The sequence below is a fragment of the Xyrauchen texanus genome, chromosome 11 (genome assembly GCF_025860055.1).
Source record: "Xyrauchen texanus isolate HMW12.3.18 chromosome 11, RBS_HiC_50CHRs, whole genome shotgun sequence".
Classification (NCBI taxonomy): Eukaryota; Metazoa; Chordata; class Actinopteri; order Cypriniformes; family Catostomidae; genus Xyrauchen; species Xyrauchen texanus.
The window spans coordinates 20107464-20124135 of record NC_068286.1 but is presented as its reverse complement, the minus strand read 5'-3'; the positions used below and the strand labels follow the sequence as shown (position 1 = coordinate 20124135).

The 16672-nt window shown below is 37.5% G+C and overlaps 1 protein-coding gene across 1 annotated transcript in view; it reads left to right on the top strand.

The window, feature by feature from the left end:
- The window catches only part of LOC127651387 (rho GTPase-activating protein 10-like), a 136790-nt gene that overhangs the window by 53541 nt on the left and 66577 nt on the right, over positions 1-16672 (top strand). The window contains exons 2-6 of the mRNA XM_052137178.1: positions 3348-3443; positions 3620-3681; positions 9262-9333; positions 9525-9626; positions 15846-15956. Of these exons, the coding sequence (XP_051993138.1) occupies positions 3348-3443; positions 3620-3681; positions 9262-9333; positions 9525-9626; positions 15846-15956 (443 nt within the window). The remainder of the gene's footprint in view (positions 1-3347; positions 3444-3619; positions 3682-9261; positions 9334-9524; positions 9627-15845; positions 15957-16672) is intronic.

Sequence of the window (16672 nt, the reverse complement as noted above, 5' to 3'; positions counted from 1 at the left end):
GAAGGCACCATAATAAGCAAAAGAAAATGTGATAGGTGTGCCAGCTCATTTCTTACAGACAAGCCCAGCTGTCGATGTCGACAACAACACAATGCTGGATACCGCTCCTAGTGTTCGTCCTAAAATACCCCACTGCTATGTCCCACGGACCCCAATGAGAGTTCACTTGTATCGTGATCATGCTTTGGGAATCCACAAATATGCTTCCTCTGATTCACAAACACTTCCCATCTCATGTTCTCATCCAAACCTTAAGAGAAATCCGAATGCCTTTTAGATTTGCTTGATTGTATTTATTTCCTTATGTCTTTAAACAATGTCCAAGTGGGTTTTTTTTTTTAAATTTTAATTTGGTAATTAGCATTCTAGTCACCAGGAAACCAGTTTATAAAGGTGCCATTCTGTACCAATCCAGATTTGTTGACAATGTATTAAGGTTTCTTTTTCATGGTGCTATGAAATTAGGATTAATATTGGGTCACTTCTATTAAAATTAATGGTAGAAATTAGAAATCCCAATGGTAAAAGAACCAATCACCATTTAGATGCAGACATCACCTGTCAATCAACCTGAGAATGCACATGCGCATTAGCTATGCAAGCTGGGAAAATTCTGTTTTTTAGCGTATTCTGAGGTAAGGAAGCACAGTTTATGATACCAGCGTAGTCACATTTTACTGCTGATTTGAAATATGTTCTTTGATCGTAATCTTGACCAACCGTTTTGGAGAGCTGTCCTATATCTTTGCTTTAAGTCTATAAAAAACACATACCCAAGACAATCTGTCGGCAAATAACACGAAGAGTATACGTTCCTATAAAACGAGTAAATCTCTTTCGAAATAGCAGATGGATCTGTACACTCTTTCCCATTAATAACCAAGTATTTAACTGCATTATGGATCTGGTGCTTTTTTTCTCATTTACAAAAGTAAGCCATATTTTTTTTGCAACCTTCTATCCATATAGCACATGATTGAATAAAAGCCCCCCTTAGCTTTTTACAAAATAAATTATCCAATTTTGACTATTTCAAAATGTTTTGTCCATCCACTTCCGACAAATCATTCATGTATAAATACATTTAGCTGTTGACCAAATTCCTTTCTTGCAATGTTTTTGCTATAGGATATTGAATAACTGCAGACTTTGTATTTAATAAATACCCATTTTGAAATATACAAATGTATAGTACTGTCCAAATAGAACGTATTTAATAATTAGTCTAACATTATTACAAAAAATTCCATCATTAATCAATGAAGAATTCAATTTCCAACACCCTTTTTTCTGGATTATTTCTTCTACAAATATCTTCACAAAACTCAATTAAGACAGAATTATAATGGTAGTTTGTGAGCTTTATAGGGAAAGGGTCCATCCAGTCATCAAAAACCATATAAAAGTCTCCCCTACTACAATATTATCCATTGAGTACAAACTTTTTGTATCATTGATCAGATATGCCAATTTAGAGAGTACTTCTTTGTTTTGATTTATATTGTTATAACCATATACATTTACAAGAATAATTAAATGTCCAACCAATGATCAATCAATGTCCAAAGTCATCCGCTTTTGAAATATTACTTTTCCTGAAGCATTATTTAACAAAACCGTGACCTTTGCAGTTACCGTTGGGTACCATGGCTAAAAATTATTTATCACCCTATTGAGTGGACCAAAACTGAACATCAAACTCAGTGAAATGTGTTTCCTGCAGAAAAAAGACATTTGCTCTCTGACCCTTACAAAAAAAAAAAAAAGATTGCCCGTTTGACCTTATATTTTAAACCTCTCACATTTAACCAAATAAAACACAACTTATTAAAAGAGAACATGAACTTTTAAAATGTCTTTATCAGATCAATAGATTAACACAGGAACAATCTCTTTTAAGAAAATTGTTACAGTAAGACATCCTGATATAAACTCCTCTGTCTGTCCTCATAGATACTCACATAAGATTCTCTTTCTTCTTCAACTTTGTCTACCTTTCAAATTGTTGATATGCCCTGTCCATTGAAGTACCATAATGGGCCTCGAAAATACGCCTTTTGCCCTGCCATCTTGCCTTTTGATTTGAGGCCAAAGAGCATCTCAAGCTGTCTTCCTTCGTTAGAACTTCTGCAAACCAGACGCCAAGTTCTTGACATACCTGTGAGTTTTTTGTAGCTTTTCAAATTAAATATCATGGTTTCTTTCCATCTCTTCTCTGCAAACGATGCACAGAATCAACCACGTCCTCTATCTTAGGTGCCATCTCGGGAGCAATCCTTCCCAGAAGATTTAAGATGTCTTCCGTGATATCTTCGTTTTCTTTTAGACCATTGATGCAAAGATTCCATCGCCTTTTGTATCTGGCTAGATCATGAATGGATGCTTTCAGATTATTGTTCTTAGTAGCCAACGAGATTGGTTTCTCAAGCACTGAAACCATTTCTTTTCACCTCTGTGGCATTAAACGCTACCACTTTTTAGTTCTAAGCTGTCATGGCAGCATTCTGTTTCATCTGGGAAGCGAAGTCTTCTAGTTTCTGGTCTTGACTGTCAAATCTTCTTGTATGAGTCTGAATCGCCTGCTGTAATGTAGTGTTGGAGACTTCTTCACCCGTATTATCAACTCGCAACTTTTTGGAAGAGCTACTTTTGCCAGACGCAACCAGTGATGCCAGTAGCCGCTTATCAATGCTGCTATCTTTTGATGAATTTGGCATTTTAACATCCAAATGGTAGACTACTTTCAATCAAATTTTTCGTATAAAAACTACATTCAAGTAGAGATATTACAGCCTATAAAAACTTTTCAATTGGGCAATCGCATGAAGAAAAAACAAAAAGGGTTCTGCCTAGTCCGCCATCTTGCAAGAAAACGTTCCAGTGATATTCAAACACTCATACCAGGGATTGTCCTTCCCTCTTTTTTCTGTGGGGTTTCCCAGAGGGAAGGGATTTCTTGGTATCTACATGCAACACTTGAAACGTCAGGATGCTTTTAGTAGTACAAGAATCCAGCAGGATGTTTGCAGAGCTTGACTTTTATTATCACCAGTTCATATATGTGACTGGGTAGCATTGTTTAGCTATTCTTCTGGAATAATTTGCTATGTTCTTAAACAGAGGGCTGGATGATTATGTTAAAATATTTCCAAAGCAATCAAAAGAAGTATTAGCCTATGTGTGCCTTCAATGTTTAAGGTCATGTCATGTGTTGTTTGCAGAGTTTGACGAATGCCACATTTTGTTTGAGTGAATGAAAATGACAATAAATATCTAAAGAAAATGAAGCTATTCTTCATTTCAACTTGGATTTAAAGCTGTTAATTCTCATCTCTCTGCCTTTTCAGAGCTTTCCTTGGCCCAGAGGAAGTTTGCTCAGTGCCTGGGTGAGTTTAAGTTTGAGTACATCGGTGATGCCAAAACTGACGATGAGAAGTGCATTGGTAAGTCTGTTTCATGTTTGTATATTTACATTCATGCACATATTTGCATATATATTTGCATAAATCTACTGATTGTGTGGTGTGGGTGAGATTAGTGTATGTGAAGTATGTTTTTGTGCATGTACTATTATGTTCAGTCAGTGTACCTTACTGCATGTTTTCTTGTGTCATTTTAGATGAATCTCTACAAGAGTTTTCCTCCTTTCTCAGAAACTTGGAAGACCAAAGGGAGCTGATGGTGAGCACTACCTGCTGAGACTTGCACCACACCCACTGTCTGATATCCATCTCTCTCTCTCTCTGTTTGCTCTCTGATATCATCTCACTTGCATCCTTGCATGCTAAAATATATTTTTGGAATGTGCCATCATGACAATTTGCATGCGCTGATGTTCATAATCAGAAGAACCGCTACTCTGTACAAAGATACAAACACATTCTCATACATACACAAGCTACATCAGCCCCTGTTAGTTCCTGCATACAATAATACAGTTTGATCACAGGGTCAATACTGTGACTGTACAGTCACAGTATTGACCCTGAGATTACGCAATACCACTGCTTGTGTTGAGTTATGTCACTTTAACTATGTTGAGCAGTATCAGTACTTTCATACAGTATGGTGAAAGTCCAGTGGCACTCCTTTTTAAATCCTTGGATTCTTTTCAGAATTTGAGATTAAAGCCTCTGAAATAATATCTGTATGGACATCTGCAAAATAATCACTTTTACAATATCAAATATGAAAAAATTGTTTGCTTCTTTTTAGGAAACTTAAAAAAGTAAATAATTCAACCTATTGGAGTGATTTAATCCCATTGATAAATCATCAGAATATATAATTTTAAATTTCATATACTACAAAATACATAAAATATAAAATACAGTGACTATTTGCACTAAGTGTAAATTGCACCGGCAACACAGCGTGGCTACTTGCACTCCCAATAGTCTGGTGTAAACAGAGATGTTGATGACAAATAGTGTCACTGCAGTGGTGTGGGGAGTAACAACAATGTGTATGTGCTTTTTCATGTTTTCCCACTTTTCCTCCTGTTTCCTTTAACACTACTTATAATAATAATAATAAATAAATGTGATTTGGTCACTGAATAGATCAGGGAGTCGAGAAAAAATTTTATCTGGTTTAAATTGACCATTACTTTACACTAGTAATATTATAGTAACCATATGTTTTGGTGAAAGCCTCAGTTTTATGTAAATAACCATGGTGTTACAAAAGTAATGTGTTGCTTACAGGGACCAAAAACAAAATGATTTTCATTTCGGTTCGTTCTGAGCAATAACTGTATTTTATAATTCTGGTTCAGAAGTTGAATGAAGGTCTTCATTCACAGAATGCAACTTCCACTTAAATTAGGAAAATAAATGTGTGATGCAGCAGTTTCCTTCAGGATCAAACCACGTTTAATTTTTTGGCCTTTTGGTTTTATGAAAATATTCGGAATGAAATTAACTGGTTACCACCTGCATTTATAAATTATCAATCCGGAACAACTGAAAATAATACTTATGTACATGTGATTATTTATTTTTTTCCCGTTTTTTATTTGTAATAAATTTGCAAATATTTCAAACAAACTGCTTTCACGTTGTCATTATGTGGTATTGTTTGTAGAATTTTGAGGAAAATAATTAATTTAATCCATTTTGGAATAAGGCTGTAACATAACAAAAAGTGAAGTGCGGTGAATACTGTCCGGATGCACTGTATATATTTTTCTGAAGTTGCATTTTAAACACTATCGGTGAGGGTTAGGTTTTGGTTAAGGGTAAGGATGCCTGTTTTGTTAAACTCTCATTTACCGTTTTGGACACTATTGGTTAGGTTTAGGGTAAAGTTGTACGTTAGAGTGGTACGTTTTACTTATTAAAACCTTTATCTAAAAATCACCTTAATTGTGTGTCTGATCACAACCTTATTTTGCTCGGATTTGGCACCCCCCAATGGACTATTTACTTGAAAACTGCAGCCAAATGTTTAATGAAGCACGTATGTTCATGTAATTTCATGAGACCAGGCTGGTATTTAATCTGGTGTATACCTCTTGCAATTACTTTAATTGAGTGAGATTAGATTTCATTGGCATTATTAAAGAGTTAGGTCACCCCAAAATTAAAATTCAGTCATTGTTTACTCACCCCTGTGTAGTTATAACCCTATATGAACTTCTTCCTTTTTTTTTAAACACAAAGGGAGAAGTTGTGGATAAATCATGTTTTGCTCATTAATGTCATACAATGGCAGTTTATGGAGGCCACATATTTAAGCTTCAAAATAATTCAAAGGAATAATTCAGAAGCCTAATAAATTATTCCATGAGACTCATGATTGTTATGAAAGTATATGATGAGCTTTGGCCAGAATCAAATGTATTATTTAGTGTAACATTTGACCGACCGTTGCTCTCATCTGCACGTTCAATGGGGCATTTAAATGACAACTTGATTTGTTTATCTAAAACCCGGTCCACCACAGTGATAGAAACAACAGAACAGAACACAACACAGATGCACACAAACCAAAGAACTGAACTTACTAATACAGGGATGGATTAACCACCTGGCGATTTGGCCGTTGCCCAGGGGCCTTTAAACCCAAGGGGCCTCGAGCTCCAAATCAATTTATTTATTGATTTATTTTGAGATATCTATTGTAAATCCATGTAAATTTCAGCCTTATGTGAAATACCATTTGTTTGGCCGAATGCTTGCTGGATGACAGCAGCACAAGCACAGGCACTGAGTGCACTCTCAGAGAATCAGCGGTTATACAGTGTGTTTATTTGAAGTACTTCAGAGAACAGACTTTGATTCTCAAAACACTTTCAAACACAAAGGTGCCGTTTACCTTGGCTGTGTACAAAGCTGATGGTTTAAATTCATATAAGCGACAGAATTCGTGCAACAGTATGGAGAGTTTTGCATGCATTTAATGTTTAATGATAAAGCGAAAGATGCCTTAAATACCCTAAATATGTGCACGGTAACAATTTGTACTAGTTGGTTAACCGCGAAAGTTTACGAACGGTTATTCTGTCATTTGTCGGGATTCGGGACTAAAGTCGGTAATCAAAAAAGTTTATTGCCATGTGTGTCAGGCACAAACTCCTATTAGCAGGGAATAAAGTCCACAGAGAGCTTTGAGCCTAAATAGCACAATATATATAATATATGTCTTCAAATTATAAAATCACTTTAAAGTCGAACAAAAATATTCTCTGTCACTGCTAGCAACATATGCTTATACTTATTCAATGGAAAATGCATAATTCTGCCAGGGTAGGTTCACCTTCCATGAGGCAGCGAACGCTAAGGTTTATAAAACTCTTCGGGATGCTTTGATTTTTAATTGATTCAGCATTTAATTTGTGTAATTATTGTCTGCACCGTTTATCAAGCGCTGAAACTTTGCCAGGTGAAAAACTATCTGGAAGCATGTGTAACATGCACCAGCACTGAAAAAGCTAGATGCAGCACAACAAATGGTGAAACAGAACACAGGTGTCTCAAGATGCGTTTATAAATATTGAAGTTCTTTTTAAATTAACACGGTGTCTAAAAAATGTGATGGTCCTGTGCGGTACGCTGAAAAAGTGAGATGTGGCGCAATGCTGAAAGACGTCTTTGGCAGGGCGAAGGGCAGGGCCGGGTTGTGATTCCGACACCTTTGTGTGTTTGTCCAAGCAGGTTCTCACCTCCTCCGTTCCATTAATCCCTTTACAATGTCCATCTAGTGCACGTTTACATAGAAAAACAGTTGAAAAACAGCTCAAACACTCGAGTGAACAGCCTGTAAATCGCCCTATAGCCTACTTAAAAAAACGTACCCGAACCTGGCCCAAAATCTGTAGGTTTGTTGGCTACCGTCGGACTCAGATCGAGTTGAAGACCTCCTAAACACCTGCAGAATAACCGAATAGTGATTTTGGTATTTGAATACAGGCACTGTGCACATCACTATTAATAACGCATTATTTTGGGTCAGTTCTTAATTAAAAAGTACATATAATGGGGCTTTTCCACTGCATGGTACAACTCTACTTGACTCTTGGGGGTTTCCACTGTGGATAGTACCTGGTACCTGCAAATTTTTAGTACCACCTCGGTCGAGGTTCCAAGCGAGCCGAGCCAATACTAAATGTGATGCCAAAACCCTGCAGATCACTGATTTATCAGAGAGAATCATCACTACTAGCGTCACTGGATTTTCTACACGGGAAATCAACCCGCTAGTTAGCTACAGCGATAGCAGTATCATTTGTTCACTCGACTTTCGAATTGTAAAAAGAAATGGCTGTATGCAAAACCACGTGGTCAATAAACGAGGGGCAGACGTTCCTCTCATTAGCGACGAACAAAATGAAAAAGTCTTTCAGGAAGTGTCTCAGCTGTTGGCTGCACACTGCTACCACCAGACCTACCAACAGTGTAGGGAAAAGTTAAAAAAAAATAAATATTAAAAGTGACTACAGAACCATCAAGGAAAAGTGGAAGTGGTTCGACCAAATGGACGCTATCTAGACAGGCAAGCAATGGGAGTGAGAGTGCCCTGGACTGGAGGCAACGGCTGGAGTCCATTGGAGGATGGAACTCTATACTCTGCTTGAAAAGCTTCACATTATTTAGTTGACCAGCTACTGGAAAGTTTGCTTCTAAAACAACCTGGCCAGTTTAACTGTTACACTTGTGTAAAAGCACCATGCAACAACTGCTTTATGCAGCACAAGGAACTAGTAGCTAAAAGCCAGCGGTCGTGTTATTGTTTTATTGATTTGTGTTGCGTATGAGATGATGTCTTGACAGTAGAGGAGGCACAACTATGAATATCAGCCTATAATCCCACCCACATTGAGGCGGCACTAAACAGAAGTGGAAAAGCAAGCTCAGAAAAGTAAAGCGAGTTGAGACGAACCGTAACGTGCAGTGGAAAATTGCCATAACTGGTGTGATTGTAACTGCCTGCAGCATCCTCTGTCTATCTCTCTATTTGATTGAGAACTGTTTCAAACAAATGAGGCTAGTCATAGAAATGCATCTATTCTCAGACTACAAACTCAAGACATATTTAGTATGTTCGGTTCTCTGGTTTGTGTGCAGCTGTATTGTGTTCTGTTGTTTCTATTACTGTGGGTGGGGCGCTGCTACTCTCGTGAATGCACAGAGGAAAGGAATGGTCTGTGAACAGTTTTACTAAATAATACATTCGATTTCAGTTTGTTTCTCATCAAACCCCATGGTAAGCTTTCATAACAATCATGAGTCTCATGGAATAATTTATTGGACTTCTGAATTATACTTTTGCAACCAATTGAAGCTTGAAGATGTGGTCACCATAAACTGTCATGGTATGACATCACTGAGCACAAATTGTTTTCACAATTTCTCCCTTTGTGTTAAGAAAAACAAAGAAAAGCAAGTGGAGTTATAACAACAGAGGGGTGATAAAAACATTGATTGAATTATGATTTTGGGGTGAACTATCCCTTTAAATTAAAAAAAAAAAAAAAAAAGTTAATTAATAAACATGCAAGGGGTGGGGGATGAGCAGAACTTTCTTTGGAAATGTGGGGAGTATTCTGTAATTATGTTTGTTCCGTTTCCATAGAATAATGCATTGATTTTCCTCAATTGAAGAAATTGCAAATTTTGTCTATAAACATTAATAAAGATGTTATAATGTGTTTATGTAAGTTTTGAGTCATGAGAAGCATCCAGTTTCTCCTAATGTTTTCTACAATGAAATGGGCTCGCATTCTGAAATGCCCTTCATATTATCAATTGTCTTTCACAGATGAGAAACATCACAGAGACGCTGATGAAGCCTTTAGAACAGTTTCGGAAAGAACAGCTTGGCTCAGCAAAGGTAGAAACATAATTCTCCCCATCATCTCCCTTATCGTTATATTTGACCTGATTTTTATTTATTTATTATTATTTAAAAGAAAAGAATAGCTGGAAAAATATTGAAACCAGTTAAGTATTTAATTCTTGCTTCTTTTTCTGTAGATTAACAGTAGTATGTGTCTTCAATGTACTGTTTGTTTTTTTCTCCAGGCAGAGAGAAAGAGGTACGAGAAGGAAACTGAGAAATACTATAGCTCACTAGAGAAACTTTTGAACATATCAGCAAAGAAGAAGGAGCCACAATTACAGGAGGTACTTGATATTTTCCTCTTCCAGCACACAAGATGGATGTATCATGCAAATGTTTTCCAGAAAGTAGTTTTTATCTGTAGAGCATCAGAAATGGAAGAAAGAAGAAATTGTTTTTCAGTGGCATTGCATAGTTAGTAATATTTACATTAAAAGTGCAAAAATTCTGATATGATTTATCATTGTTTAATTTTTTACATCACAAAGAACTGCTGTTTTAACAGGGGTCTGTAGACTTTTTATATCTACTGTGTGTGTGTGTGTGTGTGTGTGTGTGTGTGTGTGATATATATATATATATATATATATATATATATATATATATATATATATATATATATATATATACAGTGAGGAAAATAAGTATTTGAACACCCTGCTATTTTGCAAGTTCTCCCACTTAGAAATCATGGAGGGGTCTGAAATTGTCATCGTAGGTGCATGTCCACTGTGAGAGACATAATCTAAAAAAAATCCAGAAATCACAATGTATGATTTTTTAACTATTTATTTGTATGATACAGCTGCAAATAAGTATTTGAACACCTGAGAAAATCAATGTTAATATTTGGTACAGTAGCCTTTGTTTGCAATTACAGAGGTCAAACGTTTCCTGTAGTTTTTCACCAGGTTTGCACACACTGCAGGAGGGATTTTGGCCCACTCCTCCACGCAGATCTTCTCTAGGTCAGTCAGGTTTCTGGGCTGTCGCTGAGAAACACGGAGTTTGAGCTCCCTCCAAAGATTCTCTATTGGGTTTAGGTCTGGAGACTGGCTAGGCCACGCCAGAACCTTGATATGCTTCTTACAGAGCCACTCCTTGGTTATCCTGGCTGTGTGCTTCGGGTCATTGTCATGTTGGAAGCCCCAGCCTCGACCCATCTTCAATGCTCTAACTGAGGGAAGGAGGCTGTTCCCCAAAATCTCGCAATACATGGCCCCGGTCATCCTCTCCTTAATACAGTGCAGTCAGCCCTGTCCCATGTGCAGAAAAACACCCCCAAAGCATGATGCTACCACCCCCATGCTTCACAGTAGGGATGGTGTTCTTGGGATGGTACTCATCATTCTTCTTCCTCCAAACACGGTTAGTGGAATTATGACCAAAAAGTTCTATTTTGGTCTCATCTGACCACATGACTTTCTCCCATGACTCCTCTGGATCATCCAAATGGTCATTGGCAAACTTAAGACGGGCCTTGACATGTGCTGGTTTATGCAGGGGAACCTTCCGTGCCATGCATGATTTCAAACCATGACGTCTTAGTGTATTACCAACAGTAACCTTGGAAACGGTGGTCCCAGCTCTTTTCAGGTCATTGACCAGCTCCTCCCGTGTAGTTCTGGGCTGATTTCTCACCTTTCTTAGGATCATTGAGACCCCACAAGGTGAGATCTTGCATGGAGCCCCAGTCCGAGGGAGATTGACAGTCATGTTTAGCTTCTTCCATTTTCTAATGATTGCTCCAACAGTGGACCTTTTTTCACCAAGCTGCTTGGCAATTTCCCGTAGCCCTTTCCAGCCTTGTGGAGGTGTACAATTTTGTCTCTAGAGTCTTTGGACAGCTCTTTGGTCTTGGCCATGTTAGTAGTTGGATTCTTACTGATTGTATGGGGTGGACAGGTGTCTTTATGCAGCTAACGACCTCAAACAGGTGCATCTAATTTAGGATAATAAATGGAGTGGAGGTGGACATTTTAAAGGCAGACTAACAGGTCTTTGAGGGTCAGAATTCTAGCTGATAGACAGGTGTTCAAATACTTATTTGCAGCTGTATCATACAAATAAATAGTTAAAAAATCATACATTGTGATTTCTGGATTTTGTTTTTTTAGATTATGTCTCTCACAGTGGACATGCACCTACGATGACAATTTCAGACCCCTCCATGATTTCCAAGTGGGAGAACTTGCAAAATAGCAGGGTGTTCAAATACTTATTTTCCTCACTGTATATATATATATATATATATATATATATATATATATATATATATATATATATATATATATATATATAATGTTGTGGCTGATCTGTGTTTGTTTACATTATATAAACTACCGGTCAAAACTTTTGAAACTCTTGACTGAAATGTTTCTCACGATCTTAAAAATCTTTTGATCTGAAGGCGTATGCTTAAATGTTTGAAATTAGTTTTGTAGACAAAAATATAATTGTGCACCCATATTAATTTATTTCATTTTAAAACTAAAATGTAATAAAACAAAAAAGTTTTTGAAATTGATGATGGACCAAATAATAAAGAAAAGCAGCCAAGAAGTGCCCAACATAGATGGGAACTCCTTCAATACTGTTTAAAAAGCATCCCAGGGTTATTGTGGGATACCTCAAGAAGTTGGTTGAGAAACCGTCAAGAGTAAATTTCTGCATATTCTAGGCAAAGGGTGACTACTTTGAAGATGCTAAAATAAATCACAGTTTTGATTTATTTTGGATTTTTTTAGTCACAACATAATTCCCATAATTCCCATAGTTCAATTTATGTTATTCCATAGTTTTGATTAGTTTAATATTATTCTAAAATGTGAAGAATAAAATTTTAAAATAAAGAATGAGGTAGTGTGTGTGTGTTTGTGTGTGTTAGAGGTCGACCGATTAATCGGCCGATTTTTTTGCATTTTGTAACATAATCGGCATCGGGCAATATCCAAGTATATCAAGCCGATTAATGCCCCTAGAGTCATTTTCCAGCAGAGTGAGCAGACCTCAAGAAAGGAGCTAAGTTCCTTGGAGAAAACAGTAAGGATTAAATTTGTATAACTTCTTTATATTTTATTAAAATTTTTTATATGTTACTGCCAACTTCAAGAAAAAACGCGACAAACGTGATAGGTGACATGACGTTCGGCTACTTTGGATATTGATAGCGTAGTTGGTAGCTTTGGTAAGCTCGGACGTTATCGGTTCTGCTGTCGGTACTGGAGAAATTAAGAAAATACATTTATTATTGCTATAAAGAGAAAGTTATTTTATCTCGCCAGCCATTTCTATATATAATAATATGAAACCATTTGTCTGTGATGCAATTTAGCTATTTGCAGTCAGAGAGAGAGGGAGATCTCGCTGACGAGGTGCTACAGCGAGCACAACATGAGCCCTGCATAATGAGTGACGACGGAGGACAGAACTAAACATTCAAACGTAGCCTGGTTTAGATCTGTGATATTAGTCTGATTTTATTTTAGATTTCGCCTTCCAAAGATTATAAAAATAATATTTATACATAAGCCGCATTCTGTCTAGCACAATTTCCTTCCCTTCACAGCGGTGCACTGACATTTCTCCCTAAAACTCAAACTTAACGTCAGAATCAGCACGATCAATGATTGCTGTAAAATGCTACTGTTGCTAAATTGCGGGACGCGTTTAATAATAAAAAGAGCGCAAGAGATACCGTTCCCAAGGCGGCGCGCGCTCCGAAACACACCGCAAATAGACACGCAAACTATAGGCTACTTTGGGTTTCATGTGCGTGTCTAAACGATCAAATATACACAAAAATATGTGAAAACGACCGGCTTGGAGATTCACTTAAACACAGTTTATGTCTTAAATGGATGTAGTTATGGAAATAGTTGGGAGAAAATATGCTGCATCAGAAGCCTATTAGATCTGAACTCAGTCTTAAAGGGGAAGCTGTCTAATAAACATGCTGACGATTGAGCCATTACTGCGAATCAAACAACCAAAGGCAAAGAGAAAATCACTTACAGCTCTTGAATGAATAACTTCTGCATTAATGAGCATTAATCTATCTGTGATAAACTATGCAGTGTTATTTTACAATTTATTACTTTATTAGATTTCTTTTTAGACCACACCTGAACAGTAATGTTAGAAGTACTTATATATATGTGTATGTGTATATGTGTGTGTGTGTGTGTGTGTGTGTGTGTGTGTGTGTGTGTGTGTGTGTGTGTGTGTGTGTGTGTGTGTGTGTGTGTATATACACTCACCTAAAGGATTATTAGGAACACCATACTAATACTGTGTTTGACCCCCTTTCGCCTTCAGAACTGCCTTAATTCTACGTGGCATTGATTCAACAAGGTGCTGAAAGCATTCTTTAGAAATGTTGGCCCATATTGATAGGATAGCTTCTTGCAGTTGATGGAGTTTTGTGGGATGCACATCCAGGGCACGAAGCTCCCGTTCCACCACATCCCAAAGATGCTCTATTGGGTTGAGATCTGGTGACTGTGGGGGCCATTTTAGTACAGTGAACTCATTGTCATGTTCAAGAAACCAATTTGAAATGATTCGAGCTTTGTGACATGGTGCATTATCCTGCTGGAAGTAGCCATCAGAGGATGGGTACATGGTGGCCATAAAGGGATGGACATGGTCAGAAACAATGCTCAGGTAGGCCGTGGCATTTAAACGATGCCCAATTGGCACTAAGGGGCCTAAAGTGTGCCAAGAAAACATCCCCCACACCATTACACCAACACCACCAGCCTGCACAGTGGTAACAAGGCATGATGGATCCATGTTCTCATTCTGTTTACGCCAAATTCTGACTCTACCATCTGAATGTCTCAACAGAAATCGAGACTCATCAGACCAGGCAACATTTTTCCAGTCTTCAACTGTCCAATTTTGGTGAGCTCTTGCAAATTGTAGCCTCTTTTTCCTATTTGTTTTGGAGATGAGTGGTACCCGGTGGGGTCTTCTGCTGTTGTAGCCCATCCGCCTCAAGGTTGTGCGTGTTGTGGCTTCACAAATGCTTTGCCGCATACCTCGGTTGTAACGAGTGGTTATTTCAGGCAAAGTTGCTCTTCTATCAGCTTGAATCAGTCGGCCCATTCTCCTCTGACCTCTAGCATCAACAATATGTGTATTTACAATGATCAGCCACAACAATAACGCTATATGCCTAATATTGTGTAGGTACCCCTCCTGCTCCCAAAACAGCGCCAAATCGCATGTCAGAATAGCATTCTGAGATTATATTCTTCTCACCACAATTGTACAGAGTGGTTATCTGAGTTACTGTAGACTTTGTCAGTTTTAACCAGTCTGGCCATTCTCTGTTGACCTTTCTCATCAACAATGCATTTGCGTCTGCAGAACTTCCACTCACATGATGTTTTTTTTTGTTTTTGGCACCATTCAGAGTAAATTCTAGAGATTGTTGTGTGTGAAAATCCCAGGAGATCTGCTGTTACAGAAATACTCAAACCAGCCCGTCTGGCACCAACAATCATCCATGCTATTATCTAATCAACCAATCATGTGGCAGCAGTGCAGTTCATAAAAATCCAGGGCACCAGACTGCAACTAAAATGCATGGAAATGCAACCAACAATAATTGATTGCGATGTTTTTTTTTTTTTTTTAACCATTGGTGACAGTCGGGGTGTGTGTGTTCATATGCGGTTTTGTCGGATATCTTAATAATAACTTGTATATTTGAATATATTATTGAATATTTAGTTATTGAAAAGTGGCGCACCAGTGTGTCTTGCGCCACTTTTCACCACACGCAACAACGGACCCAGCGCGAGAGAGTCATGACAAAATTACTCTTGAATCTTGAATTTTGTTATCTTTTTTTGTTTTTGCAATTTGGAATGCCCAATTCCCAATGCGCTCTAAATCCATGTGGTGGCATAGTGACTCGCCTCAATCCGGGTGGTGGAGGACGGTCAGTTGTCTCCGTGCATGAGACTGTCAACCCACGCATCTTATCACGTGGCTTGTTGAGCATGTTACCGCGGAGACATAGCACATGTGGAGGCTTCACGCCATCCATCACGGCATCCAAGCACAGCTCACCACACGCCGCACCAAAAAGATCTGAGGGTTTGAACTCAGGAACTCAGCTTACCATTAGCACTTTGAATCAGATTCACTTTCTCAGCGAATCAGCCATCAGTTTACACACAATTGGGAGTGCAGACATTTCAAAATAAGACTCCCATGTGCATTTCGGGCTATAAAATGGAACATAAAGTGTGAGAGCCTTTTCTAAAACTGTATTTGAAAAATCTTATTGTTTTACCTTGGTGTTATTCAGTCATATTTCTTTTGCAAGTCTCTGCATGTTTTAAAGGCAGGCAATACTTTGGCAGCAGACACTTAATACAGGTGCCTTCAGCTGACTGTAAAATTACAGTTAGCAGGCAGAAGCAGGCAGTCTGTTTTTTTATATATATTTTTTTATATTGTTTATATTTCTCTATCCGTTTCTCTTGCAGGCAGACGTGTCAGTGGAGGTGATGAGACATAATTTTCAGGAATCTTCTCTGGAGTATGTGTGCAAGCTGCAGGAGATACAAGAGAGGAAAAAGTTTGAGTGTGTTGAGCCTGTGAGTGCTTCATTATTCATTCAACTTTATTTGTTTCAGAGTTTGTTTTCTATTGTGTTTTAGAGTGTATTCCAAGTAAATACACCTTACACTCTATCAACTCAATCAGCGTCTCTGACATGCCCCCACCACCACACACACACACACACAAAAAGAAACCTTTTGTAGAAACCTGTTTACATTGATGTACTTTCAGTGGAAGTCTGTAAGTGTATATTATACAGCACTAGAACTATAACTAAAAATCTAAATTTTTCAAAATGTATAATTATAAATATATTTATATAAAAAAAATTATAAATTTTACAGATCAAATAATAAACATTGTTTGCACTGAATAAGTGAAATGAGTGCTTCAAAAAATGACTGACATTTTTTATTTTAAACAAATGATTGGCAGGCAGAGAACATTTCATTTTACCTCTTAGGCAAAAACCTAATAAATAAATAAAAATGTGGGCGGGTCCTCTGACATTTTTTGTTGTTTAAAGAGCCTAGGGGCTGTCACAGGGAAAGGTGTGATTTCTCAGGACACATTTTATTCATGGTATTCAAACAACAGATTGCTTACAGCTGCTTTAATTGTATTCAATTCAAAAATATTTAAAATGTTGTGTCTTTTATTTGTCTTCATTAAAGAGAGTCTTAGTTTTTTATTCTAAACATTGCAGTTAACCTCATGAAATTTACCACTGGAGATGCACTAGTTCTAGTCA